Consider the following 22,423-nt stretch of genomic DNA (forward strand, 5'->3'; position numbering starts at 1 on the left):
GTACCTTTAATATTTATGTGTTTTAATTAAAGTAGTAGATACAAATGATTAAAACTTCAAAAAATACATAAAAATCATGTTAAGGTTCTTGTGTGTCCTTCTAGAAAAATATTTTTGCATATGCCAGCATACACATATCCTTTTAATTTTAAAGAACTGCATTACATTATACATTTTTTGTACCTTACTTTTCTCAAGGAATAATGTATTTTATTATTTTTTAAGATTTTATTTATTTATTTGCCAGAGAGAGAGAAAGCACAAGCAGGGGGAGCAGCAGGCAGGGGAGAGGGAGAAGCAGACTCCCCACTGAGCAGGGAGCTGGACCCGGGACTCAATCCCCGGACCCTGGGATCATGACCCGAGCTGAAGGCAGCCACTCAACTGACTGAGCCACCCAGGCGCCCCTTCACGTAATAATGTATTTTAGAGTTCCTTCTCTGTGTATGTACATCTACCTCATCTTTATCATTGTTATGTAGTAGTCCAACATTTAGACATATCCATTTATTTAACCAGGCCTCTTGATGCTTACTTGCTTCCACTAACAAACATAATCTTAAACATAATATTTGTTTTTATTTTATTTTTTAGAGAGGGAAAGAGAGACAAAAAGAAACAGGGAGAGAGGGGGAAGGAGGCGAGGAAGGGACAGAGGGACAATCTTAGGCAGGCTCCATGCCCAGTGTGGAGCCCAACGCAGGGCTCGATCTCACAACCTGAGCAAGAGCAGGACACTTAACTGACTGAGCTACCCAGGTGCCCCTTAAATAAATTTTTAAACTCTTAGAGAGTCTTAACATTCTGATCTGTTGATTGATGGTTTGTATTTTTTAAAAATAATTATAACAGAAGCTACAATAATAATAGCACTCCCTTTTACATAAATTCTAAGAGCTAGTTGGACCATTATATAGTTATAAACTTTTCTGCCCCACTCATGTGAGGCTTGATTTTTTTTGTCCTTTCTCAGAAAAATGAACACACAAAAACCAAAATAAAAGTTTTTTGTTTTTTTTTTATCTTTCCCCCTTCCTTTTGCCTTAGACCTGGGGGGTTCCTTCATGTAATAACAGTATTTTATTATTTATTTATTTGTTTCTTTGTTTGTTTGACAGAGAGAGCGAGAGAGCACAAGCAGGGGGAAACAGTAGAGGCAGAGGGAGAAGCAGACCTCCCACTGAGCAGGGAGCCCGATGCGGGGCCCGATCCCAGGACCCTGAGATCATGACCTGAGCCGAAGGCAGACGCTTAACCATCTGAGCCACCCAGGCGCCTCATGTAATAACAGTATTTTATGGTTCAACTTTACTCTGAAGAATAGTGAGCTAAAGACAAATTATGGCTATACGGACGCCTGGGTGGCTCAGTTGGCTAAGCGTCGGACTCTTGGTTTCCACTCAGGTCATGATCTCATGGTCCTGGGAATGAGCGCCACGTTGGGCTGAGCTCAGCAGGAAGTCTGCTCAAAGATTCTCTTCCTCTTCCCCTCTCCCCATTCGCACATGCTCTCTCTAAAATAAATAAATAAATCTTTAAAATAATAAATACAAAAATAGTAAAGACAAAATATGGCTATCAATAAGTGAGTGAATGAACAAAAAATAAATTATGTGGAGAAATTATCTAGCATGGCTATATTACGATCATCTTAGCTCTAAGATATGTTCTTAATAATTAAACTTCTAGGTTTTAGCAGATTAAATGTACTGAACACAATTTAATCTCCTCTTGATATCTAGGTCAACATTACTGGGTCTAATACATTAGACCATACCCTGCAACTTTCTCAAACCCTTTATACAGTAATTTACTTCCTTGTTATCTTCCTCTATGGCACAAAAAACAAGAATGCAAAATATACAGATGTCCAATTGTCATAGTTGATTAATAAGTCTATTGACAAAGAGTATACAATGTTATATTTCAGCCTGCTAATACTATGTCTTTCCTATAGACTCTTCATATCCTCACAGGATAAATACATCAGTAATCTTACTTAATTCCTCTTACCTTCCCATCCCCATACTGTAAAAAATAGTTTATATAACATATCATCTAAAGGAAGAAAACACAATAAATAGATATTAACAGCTAAATCTGAGAAGAACTCTTGCTTTAAAAATTAACAAAAGATACTGATAGTTAAATAGTTATGCCTTATTAACTATAATTTCTTTTTTATTTTAAAGATTTATTTATTTAATTGACAGAGAGAGACACAGCGAGAGAGGGAACACAAGCAGGGGGAGTGGGAGAGGGAGAAGCAGGCTCCCTGCTGAGCAGGGAGCCCAATGTGGGGCTCGATCCCAGGACCCTGGGATCAGGACCTGAGCCGAAGGCAGACGCTTAACTAATGAGCTACCCAAGTGCCCTGTGTGCTCTTATTTTTCAACCAGTAGTTTTGTTAACAAGTTACTTTATTTTGAATGAGCTGTGTCATCACCATGGAAAGAGTACTTTACTAGAAATTCTAGTTAAGGGGAACCTGGGTGGTTCAGTGGTTAAGTGTCTGCCTTCGGCTCAGGTCATGATCCCAGGGTCCTGGGATCGAGCCCCACATTGGGCTCCCTGCTCAGCGGGAAGCCTGCTTCTCCCTCTGCCTGCTGCTCCCCCTCCTTGTGCTCTCTCTCTTTCTCTGTCAAATAAAAAAAAATCTTAAAAAAAAAAAGAAGAAAAAGAAGAGCATATACTATTACTGAAGTACTGATGGAACATGTAAAAGAAAACACAAAATGATAAAGGAATAAAAAATGGTAAGAATTTTGAGAATAATAGTGGCAAGAACACTTCCATTGTTTGCATAACAGCCAGGCAAATAAGGAAAATTTTAGTCTTGAAAATTGGGAAATTAGAACATTCTGTGCTGAACTTAATCATGTTGAAGAAAGTGAACATTTATCCACAAATAAAAGACAACAGAATTAGTTTCAACATGATAGAGTCTAACCTGTTCCTACTGATATTCATACTTTGACTTAGAAGACTGGACAATGGTGTCCCAAATCATGAGATAAAATAAATCCCACTGAGAAGAAAAACATGGATAAGTTTTCAGCAGTCTTAGTTTCCTTTTACAAGTTAAAGCAGACCAGTAAACCCAAACAGAGCTAATGTTAACAAAATTACATTTGGATGATAATGGGTGACACCCATTTACGCAGAGCTAAGATTTATATTCACATGAGGAAAAAAAGCATAAAAGTAACTTTTATTTTGGCAAACAATTGAGCCAAATCTAATCAAGTCTCTAGATCTATCAGTTTACAGAAATACTGGGGATAGAGAACCACATCAAATTGTGTACCACAAGAATACAATCAACCAAATGCAGAAATGTAGGAAATTCTTTAGAAAACCAATCCAATTCCTTCAACCAAAAAATGGCAATAAAAAAGAAGTAGAAAGAGAGGAACTGTTGTAAACTGAGAAACTTAAAAGATGTATCAACCAATGCAATGTATGGATACTGTTTGGATCCCTATTTGAACAAACCAACTGTAAAGATGTGTCTTTGAAACAATTAGGAAACACTGAATACAGAGATAGTAGCAGATATTACCAAAGAATAATTGTTAATTTTGTTAGGTATGATAATAAAATTATGGTACTTTTTTTTTAGATATATTTTTGCATAGATCATATAATAATGTCCGGGATAAGATGCATATTGTCTGGGAAACTGAGTGATGCATGTGGGGGGTTCATTACAGTATTTTGTAACTTTGTGTGATTTTATATGAAATATTCCCTAATAAAAGTCTTAAAATTTTATTCATAACAATGAAACAGGATTTAAAATATAACCCACAATCGTTTGCCCCTTGTCATAGTGACTGTGAAAGTATGTGTTGAGATGGGGCCTCATTAACCTTAATTTGGGAGTGACTATGATATGTCAGAGGTCGTCCTTGCTCATCCACATGGGACAAGAAACAAGGAATACCGTGAACAAAAAATAAGTATTTGTTATTTTAATCCACCAAAGTTCGAGGGTTCTTTTATAATGAACATATCCTAATTCAGATGCCAAGGTATTCTGTATAGATTTAGCAATGTCAGGAATTTTGATAACCTTGTTCATTTTTATTAAAGCAGAATTCCTTATAACTCTAGGAATCATGGGCCAGAAGCCACCTGAGATATATTGCTGACAATATGCAAACATTTTCTACCAGTCTTCATGTAATAATCTCAACTTAAGTAACTTATTTCGTCTCTAAACTAGTAAAGAACTTGAGTTGTAATTACTTAGAAACATGCTGTCTAATACAGCTGATACTGGTCAATGTGGCTACTGATCATCTGGAATGTGGCTAGTCTGAATTAAGATAGAAGTATAAAATATATACCAAATTTTTAAGACTTAATATATAAAAAGAAAATACAGAATAGTTTTAAATTGATTATGTGTTAAAATGCTAATAATTTAGACTTATAGGGTTATATAAAATACATTATTAGAATAAATTTCATCTATTCCTTTTTATCTTTTTAATGTGGCTATTAGAAAATCCAAAATTACATCTGTAGCTCATACTTTATTTCTGTGAGACAACACTGATTTAGAAACCCTGAACTTTGGTCAACGGTGACAAGAAGGAAAAGAAAAATATGTACAGAAGACATAAAAAAAAAAAAAAAAGGAAAGAAAAATCTAACTTAGACTATTTATAAGAATCATTTAATTGAAAAAGAAAATCTTTGTATAACGCCCCATCACAGACATAGACATGTCTCAAAATCTTATGTACTAAGCAACTGGGATATAAGGAAAAAAAATAGTAGCAACCTAAAACAGATTAGTAAATAGCAAATAATACATACAGCAATGAATATATAAACATACTAAAACAATACCATTTTTCAACAAATGAAATCAAAGATGTCTTCTTGGATTTCACATAGTCTACACACGTTTAGTAAGAAATTCCCATGAACAACCTAGATTTAAGTAAAAGTTTACCTAAGATATGAAAAACCAAAGCCCAAGTAAAGAACAAGATACTAAGATGAAATAAAGCCCATCCCTTTGCCTAATGGTAACTACTCATTACAGACGAACAATCAAATGCACCCCTCCCACAACCAAGGTATAATAAAAAGGAGTCATGACTTTCTGATTATTTTTGTTTCTTATATCCCAGTAAAAGGAAAGGGGCACTGCAAAGGTTTTCACTAGAAGAGTGTATTTCCCATGTTAAATGACAAGAATCTTTCTGGCACACAGGGAAGTTGTATAAATTTTCAGTTGTTTCCACAGTCTGATATATAAATACTATCAGTGTTCGAGATTTTCAGGCAAAGGTATTTGATATAAAAAGCAAGCTCCGATTTCAGGTTAACAGTTCCTATCTAGAACTTTTACTCCATCTTGTGGAGGTAAAGGGTATTATTATTAAGAATTTTGAAAACTCCAAAGAAACTTCAAAAGCAGCAGTTTTAACAACAACAACAACAAAAATGACATGAGAATAATTTATGATATCCCAGTTATAGTTGTTTCACATCTAGAAACTGCATTAAAATTAATTAACAGGAGCTACCATATGATCCAGTAATTGTGCTATAGGATATCTACCCCAAAAATACGAAAACACTAATTTGAAAGGATATATACACCTCTATGCTTATTGCAGCATTATTTACAGTAGTCAAATTATGAAAGCAGCCCAACTGTCCAATAGATGAATGGATATGGGCGCCTCGGTGGTTCAGTCAGTTAAGCATCTGACTTGATTTCAGCTCAGGTCGTGATCTCAGGGTCACAGGATTGAGCCTCGCAGTGGGCTCCCCTCTGAGCACCCTTTGCCCCTTCCCCCCTTTTCCCCTTTCCCTGCCTGCGCATGCACGTGCTCTCTGAAGTAAATAAATAAATCTTTAAAAAAAATAGATGACTAAAGATGTGGTATATATATATAATGGAACATTATTCAGGCATAAAAAAGAATGAAATCTTGTCATTTGCAACAATATGGATAGATCTAGAGAGTATAATACTAAGCAAAATAAGTCAGTCAGAGAAAGACAAATACTATATGATTTCACCCATATGTGGAATTCAAGAAACAAAACAAATGAACAAAGGGAAAAAAAAAAAGAGACAAACCAAAAGAGACTCTTAACTATAGAGAACAAAGAGATGGTTACCAGAGATGAGGTGGGTGGGAGGATGGGTTAAATAGGTGAAGGGGATTAAAAGCACACTTATCTTGATAAGCACTGAGTAATATACAGAACTGCTGAATTACTATATTGTACACCTGAAACTATAACACTGTATGTTAACTATAGTGGAATTAAAATATTTTTTAAAATTGAAGAAATTTTTTTAAATTAAAAAATAAAATTAATGAGCAGGAATAAGTAAAAAGAAATTGTGTAGTTTATCTTAACCAATCTCTTTAGAGACTATTTTCATAAGACCTAAATATTCTGATAATAATGCCATGAAAAGACTGCCTAAAGGTAATACGGAATCTGAGAACCTAACCTAAGAAAGTTAACTAGAGATGTGCATTGCTCTATTATTTATAAGAAAAACTAAAACCAATAATAACCCAAATGTCCACAGGTACCCACTAGTCTAACCTTCATGCATTAGGGATAACATCTGCTTGGTTCACCATGTATCCCAGAGACTAGCAGTGTCTGGTACAGAGCAGGCACTTAAAAAATATTTGTTTAACTGAATTTTTGGAGACACACGGTTGCCAACTTTTAATTGGCTTACTTGTTTATATGTATGTATGTATTTCTTGATTTATTCAAAAGATTTATTTATTTATTTGAAAGAGAGCCTGAGGGGGGCAGAGGGAGAGGAGAGCAGCAAACTCTGTACTGAACACTGAGCCAGATGCGGGGCTTGATTTCACAACCTTGAATCATGACCTGAGCCAAAACCAAGAGTTGGACACTTAACCCACTCAGCCACCCAGATGTCCCCGCCTTGTATTTCTAAAAGGATTATTTTAACTTCCAAGAATAGGAAATAAAAAATTAGTAAATTATATATCTCACAAAAATACAAGGATAATAAAAAAGGTAAGCACCCACAAATTAGCAAAAAGGTTGATCAAAAAAACTCATTTCATAGCCCTTAGTATTTTCATTTCACTCTGGAACAGTAAAAACCTCAAGGACCAGGATTAGCCTTGTCTGGTTTGGGGAGATCTCTGCCCTAAGTTATGTTTCCCAATTTTCTCTGCTAACAATACAGAATAAGAGCATATTCCTTCATGGTGCAATTACTTGTATATACATCTTATCTCCTATGCTCAAAGCATCAAATACTTTCATTAGAAAAGGAATTAAAAAGACTAAAGTATCTCAATGCTCTGTATAGCCTCCACATACAACCAGGAGTGAAGAGATGACTCCTGATCTGTACCACCCCTTGCTCCCACCCTAAAGCCCCACCCCACCAACAAAATCTAATTTGAGATTAGGGGAAAACTATATCATCATGCCAATCTCTCTATGGCTCCCTATACCACCTCTTTCAGATTCCACCTCTCATCTTATCCAATTCCTAAAACCTTTCTGTCATTAACCTCTAGAACTCATACTCAGTCAATAGCAAAATCTCCTATTCTGAACATCTACTCTAAACTTCCACTGTACTTTCTTACTCTAATTGAACTCCAACTGGATGGATCCGACACTGAGATACCTGCCTTCCTTGCTACTCCCAGACTCTTCACTCGTCTTCTTCCCTAAAACAACTACAGCTTTGAAATTCCTGTCATCAGCCTACTAACAGCAATTCTCACTCAGAGGCAATTTTGCCCCTCTTCACAGCCTGGGTGTATTTGGCAATGTGGGAAGACATTTTGGTTGTCACAACTGAGAAAATGCTACTGGCACCTAGAGGGTAGAGGCTGCTAAACATCCCAAATGCAAAAGACAACCTCCACAACAAAAAAATTATCGGGCCCAAAATGTCAATGCCAATGTTGAGAAATCCTGGTCTATAGTGATCCTGATCATTAATGCCTCCTACAGACCTGCATCAACTTTTCTCTTTCGATCACTCCCACTGATATACAAACATGCTGGAATGTTTCACATTTAAAAATCTTTTTTGACCTCACATTCCCTTCTAGCAATTACCACTTTTCTCAACTGTCCTATACAGCAAAAACTCTTCTAAGTTGCTCTTACCAAAGTTAGTAATAACCTTCATGTTGCCACATGCATTGGTGACTTCTTAGTCCTCAGCATTTGTCCAATTCCTGCCTCCTCTCTGAAAACAGTTAACTCACTGGTTTCCAAAACAACACAGATCTAGTTCTCATATCTCACTACTGGTTGCTTCTTTCTACGTTATATTGTTGGTTCCTATTCATCACCCAGAATTCTAAATGTTGAAATGCCTCAGAGTTCAGTTCTTGGCCCTCTTCTCTATTTATATTCATCCCTTTGGTGGTCTCATTTTATCTCTTGGCTTTAAATACCATCTATAAATGGACTACTCTTAAATTATTTCTCTAGACCAGATGTTTCTCCTGAACTCTAGACTCATACATCTAACTATTTAATATCTATTTGAATATCTTAATAGGCATCTCACATTTAACATGTCTAATACTCAATATCTGATCTTTCCCTCAAAATTTCTCCTTCCATGTCTCTATCTCGATAAATGACATCTGTCCATTTGCGAAGGCCAACACTCCGGGCTCATCTTTGACTCCTCTCTTGGATCTGCATCCAATTCATCAGCAAATCCTATGCTATGCATTCCATATATTATCACAACCCTCACCATTTCCACCCTGTTGTAAGCCACCATCATCTCTTGCTAAGATAATTCCAACAGCCTCCTACTGGTCTCTTGACTCTTCCTATGCCCCTCAAGGAGTCCATTTCAGCACTGCAGCTACAGTGGTACTCCTAAAATGTGTTTCAGATGCCACTCCTTCACTCAAAACTGCATTGGCTCCCCATTTCCCTCAAACTGAAAGTCAATATCCTTATAATGGCCTATAATGTCCTATGCTATACTGCTTCCCATAACCTATTTAACTTTGCCTCCTGCTATTTCCCCCCTGCCTTACTTTGGCCACCTTGGCTGCCTTTCAATCCTTTAAACATATTAGGCATTCTTCTGCCTAGAAAGCTGTTCTCTTCCACATAGCTATGTAATTCACTACCTTATTACCTCCTTTAGATTCTTCCTTAAATGCCTCTTTTTCAGTGAGGTCTTTCCTATTTTCAAGTTACAATCCTGTTCACCATTACCTGCTTTATTTTCCTCCAGAGTATTTTCCACCTTCTAAAATGTCATATATTTCATTTTAGTTATTGCCTGTCCTATCATAATGTAAGCTCCAGGAAGAAAAGAATATTTTCATTTGCTTTCTTTATTGCTAGAACCAGGATCTAAAATGTTTTGTCAGACAGCATACCCTCCAGTTGTGGCTGAATTCTTCTTCAGCCTCTTACTTGACCTCCTAAAACTAGCTTCCATGTTGCATTACTCAGGGTTTAATTCAGTAGTCCCTCTGATTCTTCTTGCCCTCTCAACTGACTCAGAGTTGCCTAGTATTTCATTGACACTCATCCTTACAATCTAAAATGACACAGGACTCTAGGATACAGAAGGGTACAGAACTGCCAATTTTCATCAGTAACCTTGAGATCTGATTTACTTAAATAAATATCTTACAGCTAGAATCTGGGCTTTAAAGAAATAAACCAAACAAAAAACCATCTATTATGTTTTCCATTTCCTTTCCATATGACATTTCAGTCACTCTTTGCAATAATGATACCATTATATACTATAATCCCTAGAGGCCTGGGCTAGAAGTCAGTAAACTGGAGTGCTAGTTTTGGCAGAGCCAATGATTTGGGTTCAAATCATTTAACTTCTGTGTCTAAAATTTTTCTATCAAATGGGAACTAGTCTGGCTTTATTACATAGTGCCTTGTACAGAATTTATTTGTGAACATATTTTCTTCCCATTGACTTTAAAGATTGGGCCTGTTTTATTTATCTGTGTATATCACATGCTATATACAATATTTAGTAGATGAATATATGCATGAATATAAATACAGATTTTTGCTTTAAGCATGATTTTACATATGTGGAATTACCTCAAAAAACATATGGTACAATATAAAAAATGCTATTTACATTTACCATAAAATGAGACTTAACTGATTCCCAGAAAAAACTGAAATTATAGCTTTCCTCCTCAGAGAGAAACTTTACTTCCTCACTATGGGAAAAAAAAATTACTTTGTTAGAAAAATTTTTTAAAGTCACTCACTGAGGGGTGCTTGGGTGGCTCAGTCGGTTAAGTGTCCGACTCTTGGTTTGGGCTCAGGTCATGATCTCAGGGTCGTAAGACTGAGCTCTGCCCGCATCAGGCTCCACACTGGGCATGGAGCCTGCTTAAGAGTCTCTCTCCCCCCTCCCTCTGCCTTACTCAGTGACCCCAACTCGTGCTGTGTCAAAAAAAAAAAAAAAAAAAAAAGCACTCACTCATTTTCCTTCATTCCTTTTCTCCCCATCACTGCCAACAATACAAATAATTAATCCTACACCTTAAAGATTATAAGTTCAGAACTTTACACTTCAATGCTTCACTATTCTCCAGCATCCACACCCAGTGATACCAAATTCCATCACTTTTTTGTTCATATTTCTCAGCTCATCCTTCTCACCTGTGTCTCTGTAGTCATGACGTTAATTTTAAATTAAAAGGACCATTGAGTATTACATTTTAGTAAAATGTGGTATATTTAGCCTCTTACCAGTACATCATGCACCAAGGCTTGGTATGTCCAAGTATGGTGTAAAGGAGTCGCCAAATCTATGTTTCTGTCAACAAGGACTAATAAAGGCCTTTGGAAGCTGTAAATACATTTAAAAAAAATTATGTAACTCAATAACAGTTTCTACATCTCAATTTTTCTAATACTTTCTGGTTTTATCATTTGGACATGAACAGTAAGTATGCTAATATTGACATTCCATAAGTATTGCTTCGGACTACTCAGAGCCTGTGTATAATGCTAGATTATAAGTCTTGATGGTCTTAAAGAAAAAAATCTATGCGAGTACTTTTACAGAGTAATTTTTATAGTTATCAAAGTAAGAATAAGTTGCTTCTACTTAGATTTGTATTTCACATTTTTTTGGAAAAAAAAGGAATAGCTATTGTCAGTTTCAGAGAAAACTATTAGAGTAGGATCTTAAAAATTTACAAAAATGTTTGAGTTCCATAAATTACAAATTACAACTTTTTTCTGTAAACACAAATTCAAAAAGCAGACTATAGAGAAGAGCGTCATGAAACCACATCCCATATAATATATAAAACTAAAACATTAAGCCACGATGGTACCTAATTATATAACTATTATATAACTTACCAAACACTTCATATGTTATTTACTGCATTATTACAACTTAGATGTGAAATAGACTATACTTAAAGCAAAGTGAGGCACAAAGTCATCTGTTGCTATATGTCTCCAAAAGTTGTAAAGGTCTGCTTTGGCAATACTGTATCAAGGGTATACATCAATTTTCAAAAGATACTGTTATATGATTATATTAACTATTCATATTTTGTCCTGCAAGGGAACTCTGACCATTTTAGTAACTCATTACACTGTACTGATTAAAAATGCACTGCACTGATTATAAAACTCTGCAATAAATAAGTAGGAGTGGCACCCTTACCACCTATTATTGTTTATTACTCCAGAGCTAGGTGAAAGGCAAGGAAAGATAGCCTATGGCAAAGTTTCTTAATTCAGCACTGCTGAGATTTGGGGCTGGATAATTCCTCATCATGGGGGCTTGTCCTGTGCATCATAGGATGTTTAGCAGCATCCTATAATGCAACCCACTAAATTCCAGTAGCATCTACCCAATTGTGACAACCAAACATGTCTTCAGGCATTACCAAATTCTCATTGAGGATCATTAACCTACAATTGGATTCAAATGTCCAAAACAATAGTCCAACAAAGTTGCTGACCCCTAATTAAAATAATTTAGAAATGCACCCAACAAATTAAAAATAAGACAACTATATTATAACATAATTAAGTTTTTAGAAATTATCCAAATAAAACAGCGCCTTTGTGTGGGTTTCTAAGGCTTTTATGAGAGCACTATAGAAAGGGAACTGTTAAGAGATGCTACAGTGGGTGCTTCTGTTGGAAAAAAAAATCGGGGCGCCTGGGTGGCTCAGTTGGTTAAGCTACTGCCTTCGGCTCAGGTCATGATCCCGGAGTCCTGGGATCGAGTCCCGCATCTGGCTCCCTGCTCAGTGGGGAGCCTGCTTCTCCTTCTGACCCTCTTCCCTCTCATGCTGTTTCTCTCTCTCTCTTGCTCTCAAAAAAATAAATAAAATCTTTAAAAAAAAAAATCAGGTGAGAATTTGATGTTTCTGTTCTCCTTAATGAGAAGCATTCTGAAGAGTATTTAAGACCAGCAATGAAATCATAAATTATGTGGGGGTTCTAGAGGGGAGGGGGGTAGGGGGATGGGTTAGCCTGGTGATGGGTATTGAGGAGGGCACGTTCTGCATGGAGCACTGGGTGTTATGAACAAACAATGAATCATGGAACACTGCATCAAAAACTAATGATGTAATATATGGTGATTAACATAACAATAAAAAATAAAAAAAAATAAAAAAAAATTATGTGGGGGCTAAGACAGTTGGAACAAACAACTGAAACATGTTAGTGTTAACTCCAAATTATAGGAATAGTACATAAGACAGTAGGAGCCATCTAAACTGACTTGAAATGAAGTCTATGGAAAGTTACCATAGACTTATTATCCCTGGAGGGCAGTTATACTGACTATCAATTTATTTTTACAGGCTTTATTAATTCACTTAAAACTGGGGGTAGGGATTAATTTTCCAAAATACTGTCTATTCCCCTTGAAATAATTCTCAGCCACTTGTGTGGGTTTCTTTACTTCTTCACCCCAATATTGTCCATTGTTTTTAATAAACAAGTATTTCAATGTAAAAATGGAAACTAGTTGATAGGTAGAAATAGACATAAGCATCACAAGTTTTTCACTTACTTCTGTCATTACCAAGAAGCTTAATGATAACTGAAATAGAATGGCTTCTGACCTTCAAGGCCATATAAACAGAAAAATTTCTCCTACAGATGAGAAAAATGCAAAACAATTTCATGGGGCTTGAACTCACAATCCCGAGGTAAGGACCTGAGCTGAGATCAAGAGTTGGACACCTAACTGACTGAGCCATGCAGACGCCCCCAAAACAGAAATTTCTAACAGAAGGTAAATTAAATAAAATATTCCATCTGTATTTCAAGAACAAACTGAGTCAAAACCCTGATAAAACATAATACCTGAATTGGCCAGCTCCAAGTGTATCACCTGTAAAAAGACTGTTTCTTGCATCTCTTAGATTTTCTCGAAGTTTCTTATCTAGTTTCTGAAAAATCAAATTTGATAATAACTCTTAAAGAAAAATTTCACAGAACTTTATATAGGCTAATAAAATGTGTTATTATGAACATTAAGAACATAATGTGTTCTTAGTTTCATAACTAAGAAATTTGGAACTTCTTTACAAAATAGCAATTCTAAAATCTAAGTATTTCAGTTTCTTTACTATTCAGTAACATCATAACTTGGACTTGAAAAGACCAATGCCTTTTTTATTGTGACTCAGGCCTGATTTCACTAACAACCACTTTCCACTGACTATTTTTACTTTAGGTACAGGAATGATTTGCAGTAATGAGCCACCCTCTTACCCAATCATGACTCTGTTTTACAAGGAATGTCTCTATATAGTGATGGCTCCAAGAGGCTCCAGAATAGAAATGGAATATGTGAAAGAAAGCAGCCCTCCACCAGTCAATGATTCATTGTGGCTAATAAAACTAAAAAATGTTAGTGTATCTTCCATCTTTGCACTTATCCTTTCCTTTTCAGTAATTCTGTAATTTCTCTAATCCCTTATTTTTTAATCTATAAAGCAAATTTTTGAATGCCCAGTTTATACTGAATATTTTACTCCAATATAATGGGATAGCAAATGTACTGCATTTTAAAAAGTTATGACTGTCAATAAACATTTGCTAAATGAAGATAAATATAAAATGATCTGGGGGATCAAATAAGCATTACTTGGAGAAACAAGGCAGAAAGACAAATATACATTTTAGTAAAAAAGAAACAGCTAGAATAGCATATTGAAGTAAATCATTTTTCTCCATCACATAACAGTATACAACGATTGCTTTTTTTTGGTGGCTTCCCAAAAAAATAAGAATATTTGCCTTTGGTACTTAATATATAACCCACAGCAATCACATACTTAATATTAACAAAAACACTTGAGGAACTTAAGGAAAACAACTGATAGAATATTATTTGTCATCAATGGATATCTGTATGAACTCACCACTGCTACCATTTCCGCTGCTGTTCCTCTTGAACATCTGATTATAGGAACAGCACCTATTTTAACAACAGATGTTAGCAATGATTTCAGCTCTTAATCAAAATGGATATTTGTAAAATACCTAACCATCAAAAATACAAGAGAAGTATACAATTTCAGGCTAGAAACATAAGAGGATTTATTATCTCAAGAGTAAAATCAAGGTTTCAGAAATAGACCTTTCCATTCAAAAAGAAAATATTAGGGAATTAAAAAAAAAAAAAAGACCATTTTTATATGGCGTTGGCTAATCAGTGTGACCAGATTTCTTTCAGTGAATTAAAACTAAATCAGGATTTGACTCCCTACAGGCAGTTCCAAAGAGTTCACTCACAGGAGTCACTTTAATTTGACTTAATGGAAAAGAATGAAAAGAGATTAGTTAATTTAGCAGTTTGGTATTATTATTCTTGATTTTACAAATTAACAATGAAGGATTGCAGTCTTTTTTAAAAAATTAATTTAAAAGATAAAAAACATATTCTTCCATTAATGTTTTTCAAAAAGCTCCTAAAACATGGCCTCAGTTCAATACTGAATCAGCTCATAGACCTCTTAATTTCTCTTTCTTTATTACTCCAAGTTTTATCAAAGGCTGAATCCTAAAATGATAGAAAAAATCCAACTGCACTGAAAATCTCAGAAAACAAACTGAGAACACTGTAATCTTTACATGCTGAAATTGGTGCATTCTAGACTCTATACAAAGCATGTTCAGTCAACTGCAAAAGTAAAATTGTAGAATATTAGCAAATTTTATAAAACTGTTTTCTGCCAATGGCAAGTTATACATGCTTGTCATATAAAATTCAAATATTAGAAATGTATAAAGTTAACCCTTTGATTCCAGCACCCTAAAATAATCTCCATTAAGAATTAGATATGGACTGTTTCAGATTATTTTTTACACGTAGTCTAAATAAATGCATTTATGAAGAGTACAAAAAAGAAAAATAGGATATTATACATACTGTTCTTAAATTTGCCTTTTTCACTTAATTTTTTGTTGATATCCTTCTATGTCAGTCAGATTGATAGTAATTTCAATTTCTCTTTTGAAAAAATCACTTTCTGAACTCTACAAAATAAAGGCTGCTCTAACACTTCAGTGGTCTTTTTTTTTAAAAAGATTTTATTTATTTGACAGAAAGAGACACAGCAAGAGAGGGAACACAAGCAGGGGGAGTGGGAGAGGGAGAAACAGGCTTCCCGCAGAGCAGGGAGCCCAATGCAGGGCTCAATCCCAGGACCCTGGGATCATGACCCGAGCTGAATGCAGACGCTTAACGAATGAACCACCCAGGCACCCCTTCAGTGGTCTTTTACACTTCTTCAATCTACCTTTACCTTGAAAATATATCCTCAAGGAAAAATAACCTTAATGTCCACAAAAAACCTAGCATTCAGTGAAATTTTGGAGTGTGTGTAGGATGGCAAAACAGGAAGGTTAATTAAAAGACTGAAAGTTGTGTATAGATGTGCTCTGTTTAAAACAACAACAACCTTGTTTGAAGCTATTGAAGGTACTTGAAAGCGGGCAGAAAGTGCAGGGGAGTGAAACTTTGAAAGAAGAGATGTATTTGAAAAATGAGATACATTTTTAACCAGCTTTTCTCCTGAGGGTACTTTGCAGTTTGCAAGGCACAGAGGAAAAACGGCTCAAGCAGAAAACAGAAGACTTAATGAGCTAAGGAATCAAAGACTGGTGTTCAGGGCTGGAAATTAAAGGAGAAAAATCCCTCAAAGAAGGGAGCCCCAAAGCTTACATGTAAATTCTCCTCAAACTTCTGTTTATATCCTAAACTATTCATGGTATCTCTCTTTTCCTCAATTTTCTCATTTGTGAAATGAAGAGAAACTTTAATAATTTAGTGTAAGAGTCATTTTAACTAGGGTTTTCAGTGTCTGCAAAATTAAAATTGCAATTAGAAGGTTTCTAAACAGTAATTAGTAATAGTAAAGCATAAAATCACACATTAGATATTGAACACAAAGTAGCTATAAGTAAATTTAGATGTACCAAAGAAATGTTTAAAATTCTGAGTATAGTGGATTAATGGTATACGTAAATTTAGTGTTTTCTGGAACCTTGGGAGCGTGCCTTAATAGTTATATTTATCTCCATACTTAAAAATGTATTTGAAATTTTTCCTAATGGAGTATTAAATATTTTGAAGAAATAACTAGAAAGATTTGAGAACTTACCCAGGGTAACAAAAAAGCAGAAGAGGCTGTCAACAATAGTGTCCATAACAGTTTCCATCTCTGTGTCTGTGATATCTGGCCTGTTAATAGCTAAAATAACATACAGAGAAAAAAGTTACCAAACTTCTATGCCTTCATAACATTTGTAATAAATACTCAAACAAGTAAAATTTTTCATGTGTTACACTTTTAAGTGAACAAGTATCCACTAAAAACTATTACTAACTCGAAAAAACCCCATAGCACTTCAGTATCAGTAGGAGTGAGTAGTACCAACATCAGAGTAGTACTAAGAAAAAAATCTGCCACATAAAGTATACAAAATTTTTGTCAGAGCAAATAATAAATATCATATTCCATAATTTTATTCACAAACACTAGACGGCCTCAAGAAACTACTGAACTTATTACCCAACTACTGTCAGAAAGGACAATGCAAATCAATTATCACAAGCCCAGTGTCCCATATAATTTTTCTTTTGTATTAGAGTAAGTTATAGGAACTTCTTTTCTGATGTACTACACTGTACTGAAATGGTTTCTAAACTTTAGTGGGTATAAGAATCACTCTAGAAATATGAAAGAAGAGAAAGTTTCACTGGAAGCTATTAAAAATTCAAGATTCTTAGCCATTTCCCCCAACGATTCAATTCAATAGATCTGGATAATTCTAAGAAATCTGCAATTTTGACAAGCACCTCAAGTGATTCTTAGGGCTATACTTAAAAAAATAACAAACATTGCCATGAAAACCATACTTGACAAAGACCTTGCCTTACTCCTCTTCCATCTCTCACAATACCTAGGCCTAGTATTTGACAGATAGATGCTCAATAAATGTTTGTTAAAAGACTGACTGGACTAAAATATTATCTATATAATATTTTAAATTTCCCAACACCCTGAATGCGAAAACAAATATAAAATTCAATACAACTTGTGATTATGAGAGGAAAGCAGAATCCAACTGTATATATTAAAGTATCTAAAGAAAGTATGAACCATCCAGAGGACATAAAAATAATAAAGAATTCAACCACGCAATACAGAATCTGGATGAGGAAATATACTGCTACTTGGTGTTGCGGATTCAAATCAGAAGATAGAAATGACCAAAAGATACAATGTGAATTATGTAAATTCAAGGGACACCAATCCAGGGAAATACTCAGCTCATTCCATCAATCAAAGATGCAGATAAAATCCAAATGGAAGTCTCCAGCCCTTAGGTTCTACACCCTGGTCTCACACCTCTAAATAAGAACTGACTTGAAGAGTCAAAACATTGCCCATCAATAACCTCAACTCACTTATACGTTGACAACTTGGTTTGTCTGAGATAGTAGCCTGACTTTGAGAAGATAAAATCTCCTTCCTTTAAAAGGATAAATTTCCAATCCATGAGAAGTAGGTGAAATAAATAAAATCCATGACAGTAAAATATTATGTTGGGACTAAACTGTTTATCAGTTGAAGCACTTGTGATAATTGAGAGGATTTGGCATATAATTATGTAATGAATAAGAGCACTGACTCTGGAGTGAGTGCCTCGGTTTAGTAATCTGGTTCTGCCATTTCCTTATCAAGTTACTCAGTATCTGTGCCTAGGTTACTTCATCTGGAAAATATAATACTACTACCCACTTCACAAAGTTACTCGGGGGAGTAAACGAACTTACATTGTAAAGTGCTTAGAGAACAATCTATTATTATTATTATAAATATACTACTGAAAATCTGGGGCATACAATTATACTTTAAAATTAATAAAATTATACTTTAAATTTAATAATTTTAGACCTGTGATTCTTTAAGTTGAGAGGTATAAGAAAATTAGTTATAAGTACCTGAAAGTGTAATGAATTTATTAGACTCACTATAAATTTAATTATTTAAAAAATTATTTAAATATTTGGGCAGATTTTGCTTATTAGATTTATAAATTTGTCTGGTCTCATATTTAAAATACTTAAAAATGAAAACACTGAATTTACAAATGCAATTTAAACTGTTTAAGGGAATTCAGCAAACCAAGTTTGCTGACTAAGCTTGTTAATTGGGGCTGACTAGAATCAAGTCTGTTCAATCTGAGTTAATTGATCAAAGAAAAAGTTAAGGTGCTTGGTTGTTTTTTTCTGTTGTTATTGTTGCTGCTTTTATGGAACACCTCATGAATTTGCATGTCATTCATGCACTGGGGCCATGCTAATATCTGTATGGTTCTGATTTGAGTCTATGTGCTGCTGAAGTGAGCACAAGGTGCTTTGTTTTTATACAACCATATTTATAAGTAACAATTTATAAGTTTCACCTAAAGGCTTAAGGAAAGCTAGGTTTTATTTTTTTTCTATTTTTTAATATTTTTTTATTTATTCATTCAAGACACAGATACAGAGAGAGAGAGAGAGAATATTAGCAGGGGGAGAAGCAGAGGAAGGGGGAGAAGCAGGCCCCTGCTGAGCAGGGAAGGGGCTCGATCCCAGGACCCTGGGATCATGACCTGAGCCTAAGGCAGACACTTAACCATCTGAGCCACCCAGGCGCCCTGGAAAAGTAGGTTTTAAACATGTAACTTAAATACTTAATAGTTAATTAAAACTCAATTAATTGTAAATAGACTTCTGTAAGTTAACAACTATTGTCAAAAATCTTTGACACGGGCAATTCAGCAAACGCTTACACCCCTTTAGGGATGTTGTTTAATTTCTAAAAGACAGTATGCTATGGAGCTCAAAAAAGTCAAAAACTGATGTTCTCTTCTCTCAGGGAGCTTAACATCTGGGCCAATATTTCCTAATAGGGTACCACTGGCATTTTGGGCAGAACAATTTTCTGTTATGAGTATGGTTTACACACTGTAGAACATCTAGCATCCCTAGTCCCTGCTCAGTGAATGCTAGTAGCAGCCCAGGCTAACGTGACAATCAAAAATATCCTTACACATTTCCAAATGCCCCCTTAGGGGGCCATACTCTCCACTTAGGAGACAATGAAATTCTAGTCAGCCCCAAACATCTCAATCCTTAAGCAGCAAATTAATGATTATTTGAATGAACTGGCTAATCATATCTACTACAGCCTGTGTTTTTCTTTAAAATATCTGAAATCATCAGTGGACATAACGTTTCAGTTAAGCAAGATGAATAACTTTTAGAGATCTGCTATAAACACTGTATCTAAAGTCAACAATACTGTATTGTACACTTAAAAAGATTAAGGGACAAAAAAAGTGTTTTGCAAAAAAAAAAAAAGCAACATAGATAATAAAATGGGGTGTGTGTGTGTGTGTGTCTACAAGTTTTAATCTACATCCAGGAATGGCCAGTTTACCAAAATTCTGAATACAAACTCCAGAGGTGGTTAGATAGCATTTGATCAAATATCAATATTCAATCCACTAGTAAATGCACAGGGTATAAGAATCAAGGGAGTCTAACAACCTGTATTTGAGAAAGGCACCTATACTTCATTCCACAATAGTGCTATAATAACTACTGACAAATAGCAATATTAGCCAACCTTTTCCGAGTCCTTATTATGTGCCAGAAACCTTTCTAGGCATTTTACACATACTAATTCATTTAATTTCCACAAAAACTCTGTGAGGTAAATAGTATTATTATCCCCACTTTAGAGATGAGGAAACTAAAGCACAGAGAAGCAGAGTAAGTTGGTCTTGTCCAAGAATCAAAGTACTAGAAGATACACTGAATCCTACTACTAAAATACTGTCTTATTTGCCATGAATGAACCACTCACGCAAGCTGCTATGTGGTACCTAAAAGGTCAGAGAATTGGTACTTCATTGAGCTGACAAAACAACTTTATTACATGTTGCTTATAAGTGACAGAATTTAGTCTGAGACTTATTTTCTTGGGTGTGCTTTAAAAACTCTTTTAGAGTTCTACTGCTGTAATCAAAGCTGGCTTTTGATTGTACCAAATATGCTATTTTTTTTTATGGTACATCACTCGTTTTGTTAACAATGAATTACAATATTCCTGTTTTTACATACCACGATATGAAACAAGCTCCTTATTTTGATTACATAATACAAACATATCATCTTCCAAAGTAATAAAATTGAGATACTGATCAAAAACCTAGAAACAAAAGAAAAGGTTCAGAAATAAATTTACAACATATTTTTTTAAGTAGACTCCATGCCCAATGTAGGGCTTGAACTTATGACCCTGGGTCCAAGGGTCACATGTTCTACCTACTGAGCCACCCAGGTGCCCCAATTTTACAATACTGAAACAACATTTAGTTTGATTTAATCAACCAATGGTAAAAATGGAAAAAATTATAATTATATTCAATAACTAAAAATTATACTATTGTAGCAGACTGCCTCCCTGGGTAAGAATGAGGAGTTAGTATCAAAAAGGAATGTAAATAAGGAGGGCAGTAATATTTTCAGAAAACAAAATTTAAGAAGATATAAAAATATAGATATAAAAATTTGTTTAAAGACTGTGGTGGGGATGGGAATTTTTATTAGTTCTGAAGAAAAAAAATCACAATTTTACATTCATTTTAATAACATTTTCCTAAGAAAGTCATAGTAACTATTTTTCCACCTTGGACACTTATAAAGAAGTTATACTAGTTCTTTAGAAGTGCAAATCAGGGGAAAAATTAAGAAAACTCTTTGAAATACATTAAATTTAATTAAACAAACTGAGAACTACTTCTATTATTTTATTTAAACTAATGATAAACTTTGAAAAGAAGAACATTAAGACATAGGCCTCAAAAACTAATCAGTAGTAGTTAGTAGACTATCTAAATCTAACCAGTGGGAAAAAATGGGAAGTAAATACATAGTTGTTTAGGCTTTTATTTGTCCTATATCATTTCCTAGAATTTCATGTCTTGTCCAAATTCAAGAAGCACAGGGCACAGTAGGGCTATAACCAAGAATACATTTACAGATTTATTTATAACTAAGCTGAACCTATCTAAAGAGCAACTGTGATGTAGAATGGCCGGCCTGTCCTAAGTTCCTTCTTTCTTATAATACGCAATATAGCTTCTTTGGGTTCTCTCTTCTAAGTAGATCTGAAGATAGTATGGCGACTACAGTGATTATAAATAAATAATGTCAATATATTTTTAGTATAATTTATAACACAACTATCAAACTATTTCTAAGTCAAGCTAAAAAGATTACAAATCCTAGCCTAAAACAAAGACAGATTTCCACATTTTATTTTTATCTTTCAAATTCACTGAATTATAGGTACCTTTAGTTTGGTTTATTTTGCCTAGTTCAAACTGTAGATAATTTGCATTATCAGAACTCTTTCTAAAAGTAATGAGTCTAAATATTTCTTAGGTTGATTTGGTCCTCTGTAAATTAGGCACCTGAGTCAATTAACAGGTTTCAGAATATGCTAAATTTTACACTAACAAAATGTCATCAGCCAACCAAAATCTCTTACCTTGGCTACTTGTGTTACTGCACTGGCCGCTAATGCTGCATTTGCAATATCTTCCAGTTTACTTCTTGAAATAGCAGAAATAAAATTTAAATAATATGATTCATAGAGTTGATTTCGCAGATCCTAGAAATACAATGAATACTTCATTCTTATGAGCCAGTATAAAGGATGACCACAAATAAAAACCTTTTAGATAACTATCGGAGCAAGATTTTGTCATTATATAAATGACAAAAAAAAAAAAAAATCCCAAGAGAAAAAAGTCATGAAGAAGTATTGGTTATTTGGTTGCCAGATATAAT

At 34.7% G+C, this 22,423-nt stretch overlaps 1 protein-coding gene and 1 non-coding gene across 2 annotated transcripts in view; both read right to left on the reverse strand.

Moving 5' to 3' along the window:
* Positions 1 to 22,423, reverse strand: part of SCFD1 (sec1 family domain containing 1) — a 100,455-nt gene that overhangs the window by 61,839 nt on the left and 16,193 nt on the right. The window contains exons 5-10 of the mRNA XM_028114876.2: positions 22,122 to 22,244; positions 20,690 to 20,777; positions 16,674 to 16,763; positions 14,430 to 14,485; positions 13,366 to 13,451; positions 10,768 to 10,867 (exon numbers count right to left, since the gene is read on the reverse strand). Of these exons, the coding sequence (XP_027970677.1) occupies positions 10,768 to 10,867; positions 13,366 to 13,451; positions 14,430 to 14,485; positions 16,674 to 16,763; positions 20,690 to 20,777; positions 22,122 to 22,244 (543 nt within the window). The remainder of the gene's footprint in view (positions 1 to 10,767; positions 10,868 to 13,365; positions 13,452 to 14,429; positions 14,486 to 16,673; positions 16,764 to 20,689; positions 20,778 to 22,121; positions 22,245 to 22,423) is intronic.
* Positions 18,826 to 18,929, reverse strand: LOC114218006 (U6 spliceosomal RNA). Its single transcript, XR_003611089.1, has one exon. It is a non-coding gene; the product is annotated as a U6 spliceosomal RNA (small nuclear RNA).

The sequence above is a fragment of the Eumetopias jubatus genome, unplaced genomic scaffold, assembly GCF_037043125.1.
Source record: "Eumetopias jubatus isolate StellerSeaLion01/CBP00866 unplaced genomic scaffold, mEumJub1_p1.0 scaffold_7, whole genome shotgun sequence".
In the NCBI taxonomy this organism is placed as follows: domain Eukaryota; kingdom Metazoa; phylum Chordata; class Mammalia; order Carnivora; family Otariidae; genus Eumetopias; species Eumetopias jubatus.